The 12,626-nt window shown below is 36.0% G+C and overlaps 1 protein-coding gene across 8 annotated transcripts in view; it reads left to right on the plus strand.

Annotated features, from left to right (window-relative positions):
• Window positions 1-12,626, plus strand: part of LOC117400469 (solute carrier family 12 member 7-like) — a 118,752-nt gene that overhangs the window by 55,294 nt on the left and 50,832 nt on the right. For all 8 annotated transcript variants that reach the window (XM_059022640.1, XM_059022641.1, XM_059022637.1 and 5 more), the window contains exons 2-5: window positions 8,235-8,329; window positions 8,641-8,772; window positions 10,512-10,658; window positions 12,566-12,620. In XM_059022640.1, the coding sequence (XP_058878623.1) occupies window positions 8,235-8,329; window positions 8,641-8,772; window positions 10,512-10,658; window positions 12,566-12,620 (429 nt within the window). The remainder of the gene's footprint in view (window positions 1-8,234; window positions 8,330-8,640; window positions 8,773-10,511; window positions 10,659-12,565; window positions 12,621-12,626) is intronic.

Raw genomic sequence — 12,626 nt, forward strand, 5'->3', positions numbered from 1 at the left:
ATATTGTGCAAAAAAAAAAAAAAAATGGAACAGAAAACTGCTGGTGTTTCAAATATTTCTTTGTTTCTAGTTTTATCACAGTTTTATTTACTTATGGTGTCCCAGGGTAAGATGCACAATGTGATGCACGATGTGCAAATCTCCTGACCAAATCCTTCACTGCACATTGTGTGCATGGGCGCAAGCATTCTGCAGCCCTGCACAGAACTAGCATTTTCACAGATTTCATGATTTCTGTGGAATTGACCCATTACCACGTAATATGGTAGTTCCCTGTGAAAAAGTCTTCAATGAAAAAACACCAGCTACATCAAAGATCTGAAATATTTCTGCTAAAGATTGCTCTGTTCAGTACAAGAAGGGGACATATTAGGCGTTGCTGTTCCCCGATTTCTGACTTGCTTGCTAAATCTGAAGCAGCACTTTGTTGATTCCACACAGTGGCCCCATTTGAGAAATCTTGCTCTTGTGGACTGCGTATGTGTTTTTTTTTTCAAAGGTAGTATGAGTTACTGCCCTCTTATTACCCATTTATTTATGTTTTTATTTTATTTGATAATTCACTGTTGGTGAAAATAGAATGTCTTCAAAAGGAGGACATAAAAAACAAAATATTCTACAATTTAGCACTATTTTTCATATAAGCATTTAAATATTTAGGAACATTTCTTTTATAATATTGATACAATTTAAATGTGACAAAGCATTTTTTTCCTGCTTAATAACATATTATGTTTAATCATAAAATATCTTGAAATACCCATTTTAGACCATAAAATGAGTCTCTTTATTACCATGATATAAACACAGCCCTGTGGCTAACAAGTGGTGGAGTTGCAAAATGCCATGCTGTTTATTGTGTAAAAAGTCAAGGTATTCATTCGTGTATGCACTTTTTTCAAATAAATATTTTTATTCACAGTACGTGCTTTCATATGTGTGTTTAATCGATTTGTCAAGTAGTCCTTATAACCCAGCATGAAAAGGTAGATAAGAAAAGCAATCGCAGATTAACACAGATTCAGGATGTTAACATTAAAAATAGTGATATTCTATTATGGCCTCTATTCATCAACGTGTCGGGCCCAAAATTCCTTATTAAGGATGGTTTTCCCATCAAAACCTTTTTTCATGTTACCGACTGCCGTGTGACATCAATTAATTTGAAAAAGCATCAAGTTTTCATTGTCTGAAAAATCGCTTCTACCACACTTTTGCCTTATTTGCAATACTGTACATGGACCTCAACAATTGGAAACTGCAAGTGATTCAATACATGTTTTAGGAGTAAATGAGAACCATTTTTACAGTCGGAGTTAACACTGCCTCTTCTAAAACAGTCGCACAGTTCCAGCCTAGTATTTTATAAAGGTTTATGCCCAGCTTGCAATCGTCACTGTGAGCAAATATCATATATAAGTAGTCTGCTATTGTACAGTATGTTGCACTGGAAGAATAATCTAACTGAAAGCTTTGGCTCAACATGCTGCTGGTTAATTTTTCTATCTGGGGAGTGGGTGAAAGCTGAACCTATATAAACCTGCCGGGACAGGGCACTAAAACAATGTGAAATGTCTTAAACTACACTACACGATTAAAAAAGTATGAAAACTCATAATCATTTTTTTTAATAAGTATATTGTAGAGAGGGAGTAATCATGTGGTATAGCTTTAAATATGATTCACATTGTTTCAGTGCCCCATAGGGCATTTTTTTTTGGTCAAGCTTTCACCCACTCCCTTCTGTGTGCTTCAGGTAAAGCTGTTCTTTCAGTGATGCTAGTTTTTATCTTTGTGAAAAGGAATGTGTGATACATCCTATGTCGATAACCCCTTTCACACTGGCATGCTCTACCCGGGTCAGGACCTGGTGTCATGCGGGTCGGCTACATGATTTCACACTACTTTTGATAAAGCAGGGTTGACCTGGGTGACAGACGCAAGTACACAATGTGCGTATCAATGTCTCGGAAGCAGCTTGTTATGGATGTTTCCATCCAAGCTTCTCTGGATTGAACCATCGGCCCAAATATTGATCAGAGCAAAAGTTTATTTATCCCTGCTGCAATTTGGCTCATGCTGTGTCTCAATCAACAAAAATATGGCAGAACAAAATAAACAGAAATGTTCCTTGACAAAAAAACCTTCAAGCAGGCGTGGCTGTTTGTTATTTTGTCGGCTTACAAACAGCCGTCATGCGTTTTGTCTCACTTGACCCAGGTACATGGTTTTACACAATGCAGGTTTGTGACCCGGGTAGCCAGAACCTGGGTCCGGACACGGGTAGGAGTACCAGTGTGAAGGGGTTTATGATACAGTAGGTCTCCCTTTTCTTTGTCAAACTCTGTTACTGGCAAATTTGGGCTTAACATCACATTACCACATTCCATAACTACATGATATTGTAGGGTACTGAAATGTGATAATTCTTTATTCATAAATTAAAATGCTTCCTTGTGTGAAAATCAATTTTAGATAGAGTTCTTTTACTTTCTTAGGCTGCACTTCATTCCTCCCACCGCAAGGTGGTCATGTAGTCTGCTTAATTAAACCACTTATTGATTAATAAATCTCCTCATTCCTTTAATCATCTCAGTTAATCATTCTGCTGACGCTCATTGGCGTGTTGATTAGGCGGAAGCAGCAGGTACGGACATTTATTTAGTCATGCATCCCTTTATTACTAATACGTCTCATTCAGTATTAATTCTTAGAATGTGTAAATAAATAATTTCAATGTTTCAGTTTACTAGTAGGAGCTCATAATTTGTCAACAAAATATTAAAAAACAGCACTGATTCCCAGAACAATTTATATAAAATACTGAAATCATAACATCAATGCTGTAACATATAATAATAATAATAAATAATAATAATAATAATAATAATAATAATAATAATAATAATAATAATAATAATGCAAGGTGGTTCGCAAGCAGCACTCAGTTTCATGAAAGAAAATGTGCCATGCATTAAATGTTGCTATTAAACTTAAGCATCGTCAGTTGGTTAACCCTGCCTTCTTTCATAGACTAACATTGTTCTGTAAAAACTTGGCCATAAGAAGAAACACTTCTTTCAGCATCTACAGAATTGGTAACAACTGACAAATATATTTTAGCCTTTAAATTGGGAAATAATTCTTCATCTTTAATCCAAAATTAATTCAAAGTCATTCTACTGCCGTTTTCTTTTGCATATGGAGGTATTTGTCCATTTCTGATTTACAGTCAACATCAAATCCTGGAATAGAATATAATGGAAGGGCATCCAGATCCAAACTACACACTTGTTGTGGGTCGAATATCCTTACTGTCATCAGAAAGTTATGAGCTGGTTGAAAAAAACCGTGGTTTCTTTTTGCATTGATCCAGGCTGTAGTAATTAGTCAGTTTTTCAGAAATGTCATGGAAGGTTTTTACACATAGTTTGTTGCGGCGTCTGTGCTGTGTACCTCTTGTGCCATTGCTCGGTATGTATTTATTAATTCTGTAACTTTATTGTATGTTTGATGGACTCTCACTTCATGGCTTTCAAACCACTGAATCAGATCCACCAGTCCCTTGGCATGCGTCGCAATTAGGGAGAGTTGAGATTTTAAACTTTTGCACATCTTTAAGCAGTTTCTGGAGGTCCTTTAACACTACAGTGTTTGGTGTGCATTTCCTTTTCCACAAAGCCTGTGTAAAAAGGGATATATTTGGAATGATATTCAGCAGCAGAATACCAAGTGCCCCATCGTGTTATGCATGGCTCAGGTGGCAACTTTATGGGTGAAGTACAGCCTTCTTGTTGGATCGCTTCTGTCAGGTGGTCTTTAAAATGTAGTTTTCTGTTTGGGCAATGTTTAAACAATTTTTATAATGGTTGCAACCAGCTTGTCTGCTTTCGGAAAACTATTTGCCCAGATATTGCTGGCAAGGGCTATTATGTGGGCATTACAAGTCAAATGTACTGAATTTGGCAGTAAACCTCGAAGAATGTCATTGTATGCCTTGATCATGTAACTGGCATTATCAGAGACAAATTTCTATGAAACTGAAGGTCTTGTTTGAAAACGAGGCCGCACACAGTGATCAATTTTTCAGATTGTTATCGAAAAATATAGCCCGTATCAGCAAAAAATATTTAGGATCTGGTGGAAAAAAAATAGGGATGGTCGGGTAAGCCGAACCACACATCCATTTTTTTTTTTTTATTATTTATTTGGCCTAAGTACAATCTACTGTAATGTAGAACTAGTGAAATCAGATCTAAATGTGTGTTTTACATCAGAAACAGTGGTAGTCATCAGTCAACGTGCATAACCTAGAAGAACTGGAGATAGCAATATCATATCAGCTACATTAGCTGGATTAGCCATGTAGTATTTACCTTGGCTCTTACTAGATGACTGCTTCAGGCACCATGGCTCCCTCTAGTGCAGTAGTTCTCAAACACATTTTTTGGTGGCCTCAGTGCGGCTACCAACATTTACTGGTGTCCGCACTGCTAATTTTTCCTAAAAATACAAAGTATAGTGAAAAATATATTATTATTTATTTCTTAGCAGACTTAGCTTTTACATTCAAGTGTATCTTATTTACAAAAATACAGCAGCCCCTCTTACCTCTACTGGGTCTTAATTCCCAGGCCGAAACAGTTCAGAAGTAAACATCAAGTTTTTTATTATTCTTTTTTCATTTTAATTGTATTTTTTAAAAATCCTTGCCATTGTAGTTTCTGTACAATAAAAAAAGTGGCAAAATACACATTTTCATAAAGTAATGGAATAACTGAGGTATATGTGATGTACCTGCATCTGTATCCCCCGATTTCTGACTGGCTTGACAAATCTGAAGCAGCACTTTGTTGATCCATTTTTTTTTTTTATTCTTAATTCTACACAGTGGCCCCATTTGCGAAATTTTGTGTAGTGGACTCTGCATATGTGTTTTTTTTCCCCAGAGGTAATGTATGAGTTACTGGCCTCTTATTACCTGTCAGTTTTCATGTGTTTTTGGAGAATAACTGTATTTGTGGATTGGAAAATAAATTGCTAATATATATATATATATATATATATATATATATATATATATATATATACAGTGCCTTGCGAAAGTATTCGGCCCCCTTGAACTTTGCGACCTTTTGCCACATTTCAGGCTTCAAACATAAAGATATGAAACTGTAATTTTTTGTGAAGAATCAACAACAAGTGGGACACAATCATGAAGTGGAACGAAATTTATTGGATATTTCAAACTTTTTTAACAAATAAAAAACTGAAAAATTGGGCGTGCAAAATTATTCAGCCCCTTTACTTTCAGTGCAGCAAACTCTCTCCAGAAGTTCAGTGAGGATCTCTGAATGATCCAATGTTGACCTAAATGACTAATGATGATAAATAGAATCCACCTGTGTGTAATCAAGTCTCCGTATAAATGCACCTGCACTGTGATAGTCTCAGAGGTCCGTTTAAAGCGCAGAGAGCATCATGAAGAACAAGGAACACACCAGGCAGGTCCGAGATACTGTTGTGGAGAAGTTTAAAGCCGGATTTGGATACAAAAAGATTTCCCAAGCTTTAAACATCCCAAGGAGCACTGTGCAAGCGATAATATTGAAATGGAAGGAGTATCAGACCACTGCAAATCTACCAAGACCTGGCCGTCCCTCTAAACTTTCAGCTCATACAAGGAGAAGACTGATCAGAGATGCAGCCAAGAGGCCCATGATCACTCTGGATGAACTGCAGAGATCTACAGCTGAGGTGGGAGACTCTGTCCATAGGACAACAATCAGTCGTATACTGCACAAATCTGGCCTTTATGGAAGAGTGGCAAGAAGAAAGCCATTTCTTAAAGATATCCATAAAAAGTGTCGTTTACAGTTTGCCACAAGCCACCTGGGAGACACACCAAACATGTGGAAGAAGGTGCTCTGGTCAGATGAAACCAAAATCGAACTTTTTGGCAACAATGCAAAACGTTATGTTTGGCGTAAAAGCAACACAGCTCATCACCCTGAACACACCATCCCCACTGTCAAACATGGTGGTGGCAGCATCATGGTTTGGGCCTGCTTTTCTTCAGCAGGGACAGGGAAGATGGTTAAAATTGATGGGAAGATGGATGGAGCCAAATACAGGACCATTCTGGAAGAAAACCTGATGGAGTCTGCAAAAGACCTGAGACTGGGACGGAGATTTGTCTTCCAACAAGACAATGATCCAAAACATAAAGCAAAATCTACAATGGAATGGTTCACAAATAAACATATCCAGGTGTTAGAATGGCCAAGTCAAAGTCCAGACCTGAATCCAATCGAGAATCTGTGGAAAGAACTGAAAACTGCTGTTCACAAATGCTCTCCATCCAACCTCACTGAGCTCGAGCTGTTTTGCAAGGAGGAATGGGCAAAAATTTCAGTCTCTCGATGTGCAAAACTGATAGAGACATACCCCAAGCGACTTACAGCTGTAATCGCAGCAAAAGGTGGCGCTACAAAGTATTAACTTAAGGGGGCTGAATAATTTTGCACGCCCAATTTTTCAGTTTTTTATTTGTTAAAAAAGTTTGAAATATCCAATAAATTTCGTTCCACTTCATGATTGTGTCCCACTTGTTGTTGATTCTTCACAAAAAAATACAGTTTCATATCTTTATGTTTGAAGCCTGAAATGTGGCAAAAGGTCGCAAAGTTCAAGGGGGCCGAATACTTTCGCAAGGCACTGTATATCTTTCCAACCATGTCAATAAAGAAGTAAAAGGATAAGTAGGTAGAATTCACTGCAATGGGCAACTTTTAATTCCTTGAGTCAAAATGAATGAACAAATACATCTTGGATTTGTTTCAGATTATTTTGAGTGGTAAAGTTAATTGCACAAGTCAGGAAGTCAGGTAAAAGTTACTCCTCTGAAAAAGGAAAATGGCCACCAGTTTTTGTTTATAAGCCGACTCTAATAAAGTATTAAATGCTTTTTAAGTACAAATACTGTACATGTCTTGAACTCCTCTATATAGTGAAGCTAACAATCTGCATTATTATTATTATTATTAAAATAATGAACACAGACACATGTTTTGAATGCTTGCAATTCCCACATGCTGTTGGTTTAGTGGAACAGCGGGTTTTGTTACCAGGCTGCCAAGCATTGAAATGAAAAATGAACTGGCCAGCACGTGTTTTATAAAAGCAAATGTACATGTGAAGATTCCCCTGCTGTGCTCGATTTTAGGTAAAAACATTATGTTGTACAGTACATTTCACAATACAGAATGTGTTGTATTCTGCTGAGCTTGCTCAAAGGTGATAGCAACTGGATGTTGCAGCAATACGTATTTTACTCCAGTACTTTGGCCAAGTATCACTGAGCCCCTTAAAGGAATGCTCTGTATGCATATCTTATTTCCAGATTTGTGTGTGAGCCCTAATAAGTGCCATGCACAAAAATATATATGATGTGTACATTTAATGTGATCAATCAATAACACATTAATACTGCACTGATATAACCAAAGCCTTGGGTGCGTTTCGAGGCAGGAGAAGAGTGCAGAGTGTCTTCACCTGCTAGAGAAGTGAGTTGCATCAGTAGAACACATGCTTTCAAGTGTGTTGGCTCGTGATTATTTTGATTGTACTGTGATTTTGCCAGTTGCAATGAAATAAGATCTAAACTAGTTTCTTGCTTTGAAAGTACAGCTAAACTCAGACAACTCTGCTCATTTTGAACCTTAAGTTTACATATAAAGCCAAAAGGTAATGTACACCCATTCTTCTCAATCATGAAAATGCAAATACCACTAGTCTTAGTTATGTCTGCATTCTTAAAGAATGCATTGACCATGCAATGGCCTAAGTTCTTGTTGTGCTAGAAATGCTATACTTTGTTTTAATCTGGCTGTGCAAACAGCAATCAACTTTTGCAGCCATGTATAAATGTGAGAGCTTGTGATGCTGTTTGTATTTAGGTGCCAGCGTTCTGTAGCAGTCACTTTCCTTCTTCTAGCTGTGGGAATTCTTTTTTATATTCATTCCAGCCATCCTCATAAACTTCTCATGATGATAATTTAATAATAAAAATCGACCTTATAGTAGGAAGATAAACTGTTTGCTTGATGATAATTACTTTGTTAGATTTTGAGTTTAAAGAATGCTTAATATGTTCACAGTAAACCTTTTTCTTTTCACAGAGTAACCTGATGACAATTTTTTTTAACAAACTCTCTCGTTTCTCTGTTGTTCAGGGGATGGAAACCCACAAGAAAGTAGCCCCTTTATTAACAGCTCTGACCTTGACAGAGGAAACCTCTATGATGGGAAGAACATGGCACTGTTTGAGGTAATTTCAACTTTGCAATTGTATAACAATCACTTAAACCTTGAAGCTTAGGGGACATAGTAAAACTTTGCTTTCAGATAGCAAATTAATTTTTGTTCAATTAAATGACATCGAAAGAATATTTTGTGACATTGAACCCAAGCACTGTTGGCAAACCCCAGCACTAAACCTGATCCAGTTGGGTTATTGGTCTAAACCAGTCAACCTTAGGTCAGACTACAGTACTCTATGTAACCTAGTTATACCGCCTTCTTGTGATTTAACCTGCTGCTGCTTAACTAAAAGAATATTACATGTATACCTGTTAACAGGAGGAGATGGACAGTAACCCCATGGTGTCGTCACTTCTCAATAAACTGGCAAATTACACTAATTTGACTCAGGGTGTGGTCGAACATGAAGAGGCTGAGAATAATGAGGGGGCCAGGAAGAAGGAAATTAAAGTAAGTTTAAAAGCTCATTGTGGTTTTATACAGTAAAAATGGAGTGATCATGTTTTTTAACATTACTTTCTTGCTGCATCTTTTCTTTGTGCACACTTGGTGCCTTTGGTGAACAGGAGGGCTTGTCAACATCCTTTGTGTTCTTGACTACAAGTTGCCAAGGGAACAGTTGCCAGGGGAAGTAGGCTGGCAGAGGGAGGAGTGTGTTTTTTCAACCTGGTTTCTAAAGGCTTGTAATGATCAGATTGAGCAAGTTTAATTTTAGTAATTATAGAACATTAATTGTTTTAAAAAACAAACAAACAAACAAACTTAAAGCTATGGATTGTAGCGTTAAAATATTTTTTTACCTCATTAGTTTAGTAGGGAGTACAGTATTTTATTTACAGGAAACTAGGTTCAGTTTTAATAAAACTATATAGGTTTCATGGCCCAAATGATTTGCCCAACATGGTAATGCAATAAACCTTATGTAGTGAATGGATGTGTCACATAATCCACAGTTTTAACAGTGGATTATTTTATACCTATTCACCACGTTGTTTAAGGAGGTTCTATTATTTTTGGAGGGTTCTTTATTGTGAAATTGACATCATGTGTCAGTCCTTGTAGTTTACACAAATATATATGCTGGTATTAATACTTATATGTATCGATAGTCCTTGTTACAACCTTGTTCTAATGTAAAAAATACTCAAATAACCCAGTGCTGTTTTGCATGTTTTTGAAAGATGCCTCAGGTCTCAGTGGATTATTTTCTGTCCCTTCAACTGTTCTTGCTACTAATTTAAAAATACTATACAGTTGCCAAGTGTTATTAGGCTTCACCACAAGACCACACGCAAATATTCACATCTCCTGCTTCGAAATGGTCATGGCGGATGCAATTGGCTAGTGGAGAGTCTTCGTGTTTAGTCCAGTAATGCCATTTCCAACCCAGGTTTTCTAAATTCAGGAGCAAGGAATATACCAATAAAATTTGTTTACCCTACTGTAAATCTGCTGAACTGTTGAGTCTTTGTTTGAGGATATGGTACGTACTGTGATATTTTGGACAAACTCATGTTTTTCTTATTGTGCAACATGCAGTAAAACTTTAGTCAATAGATTGCTGAAGTATAAATATACTGTTTAGATAGTGTTCTACTTTTTAAGGATAAAAAGATCCAGAGCCAGCAAGTAGGCGATGCCATTCCAGTTTTGGTATTCAGTGTCTACCCTTTTGGGGTGTTTGTAGCAATAAATTGTCTTACCTGAATGTATGTTACACTACAGTTCTTCATGATTGGTATTGTTGATACAGCAAAAACTTGTGAATCAGTTTTGCTCCTGCTTTTATTTAATTTGGTGTTGTATTTAGGCAGGTCCCAAACCACAGATGGATTTATTCTATAAAAAGCTAAGCTTTGTAAATATAGCAAAGTATAGCTTCTGATATCTGTGTTCTTCCATAGGTTGCAAGCTCAACCTTCAAAAAAATAAGTACACATGACACCATGAAAACATTGTCATTAATGGGTTGAAGTCATTAGTTTAACCTAAAAATGACATGTGAGAATCACTGCTTCAAAATACCATATGCGTGAGACTTTTTTTGATGTAATTTAAAATTAAAATAAATATGTAAACTGGTATATTTACTGTAGTCCTTGTGTTAGAATGTCTGTTTCTGTTTTATTTAATATAGGAACATAATCGTCCTTGCACAAACCTCATTTGATTGTTTGTTTTTCCTTCAGAGTCCCCGAATGGGTACCTTCATTGGAGTGTACCTGCCGTGCTTGCAGAACATTCTGGGAGTGATCCTTTTCCTCCGTTTCACCTGGATTGTTGGAACAGCTGGCATCCTTGAGTCCTTCGCCATTGTCTTCATGTGCTGTTCTTGTGTAAGTTCATTTTACCTACATGTTTAGGCTTGTTACCTGGTGTGCTGTAATCAAATACTAATAGGAACTGTAAGGTATATCGTAAATGCATTACACCTAAATACATGATTAATAATAATTAGGGTTGTCAAGAGATTAAAAAAATGAATCACAATTTTAATCTTGATTAAAAAATATATCTCAGTTAATCTTTTTTTAATTGCATATTTAATTGATACAATTACTGCATCTGATGCTATTATTGTTGTTATCCTGAAAAAGGAGGTCACCATGCCAGCGTGTTCTGTAACAAATGGAAATGCAAAGTGTACCTTCATTTTCAGAATACAACTTGCATCCCTTTACAAATTCCAGGAGACTGTTATATTTAGGCTTGCTACTGTTCGATTTTTAAATTTTTTTTTTTACCAAATTGACGATTTAATATCGATGTTTATTTTAGAGATAATTTTACTGTTTTTTTTCGATCTTTATTTTTACTTTTTATACCATTGAGAAATGTCTCATTTAGCAAAACCTGTTTATCAACATTTTTCATTCAACATGCAGCAAAACCATGGTTACCAACATTCCAATTGAAATATCTAATTGAAATGACTGACAGTGAAAACAGTAGCCTACTAAGGGACCACTGAGATGATTGACCCCTAGTGAATCAGAGCAGATAGGAGACTGGACAGACAGCAAGCATGAAAACTACACAAACTAGAGATGATTTCAAAGTTTTTATTTTTGGTAAGAAAATAAGAAATAACAAGTGGTATTACCGACGTTTATCCTATGTAAATTTTTTGGGAATTCAACATTTAACGAGCTTTACCGATTTCAAATTGAAAGGTAGCAAGCTGAGTTATACTCGAGGTGCGCAACTTGGTTTATTCTGTATATTATAGTGGTTTTGAAAGGATGGTTTAAAAGATGTACATGTTATACAAATGTAACCCAAGGCAATACAGTCATGCATGTGCACAATTTGTTTTAGAAATGACAGTATTACAAATGAAGGATTGTATATGATGGAATCATTTCTTTTAACATATGTAATGTTTCGTCCAAGAACAAAAAAGTCTAATTTTAGACTTCTATCATTATTTAGTCACCTTTGCAAATCAAGGCCTTGGATTCTCACACTGGCCTGAGGTTTCTGTTTTCACCAGTGATTAATCACACAATAGGAGCAGGTTATATGAAGATGACATTTAGTTTCTGAGCAAAGCATATCGTACATTGAAGAGTTTAAATCCAAAAACAAACTGTTGTATGCTAGTATTATTAAGCCCCTACCTTAGTGCAGCATTATGATTTGAATTTGCTCAGAGATTAAAGAGTTGAGGGGATAAGAGGTATTAGCAGTTAATAAATAATTTATTTTCTTGTCACTGCTATACATAGATTTATTAACAGATAATACATTTGGGAATGTAGGGATCATTGTAAGGTAAGAGGATAAGATTACTAACTAATCTGGTTTCCTCTTGAGACGTACTGTACTTCTGACAAAATAATTAACTCTTGTCTGGATTAGTCTTTGAAAATAAGCTGGGACATCCATTAACAATGGACAGGATCGAACGAGAAAAAAAAAACTAACTGCACGTTTTTTTATGCCTAAATTAGATGTAATAAATATTAGTTATGAATGACAAACCTTTAAACTGTATTTTTTAGTATAAAATACAATGCAATTACCAGTGATTTAAGTTAGAGATTAAATAGACATTGCGAAACCCACTAAAATGAATGGTACTCAAATAAAATGTACTTTATGTGTTTTCACCACAGTGAATTTGTGGAGACAAGACAACTAAATACATATATACCCTACACCATGCATGTACTGCATATCTATAATATTTGGTTCATGTAATTATATACTGACTACTTTTTTCACTCTCTCTTTTTAACAGACTATGCTTACTGCTATATCAATGAGTGCAATTGCAACAAATGGTGTTGTACCAGGTAATA

Source organism: Acipenser ruthenus, chromosome 4 (assembly GCF_902713425.1).
Source record: "Acipenser ruthenus chromosome 4, fAciRut3.2 maternal haplotype, whole genome shotgun sequence".
Taxonomy (NCBI): Eukaryota; Metazoa; Chordata; class Actinopteri; order Acipenseriformes; family Acipenseridae; genus Acipenser; species Acipenser ruthenus.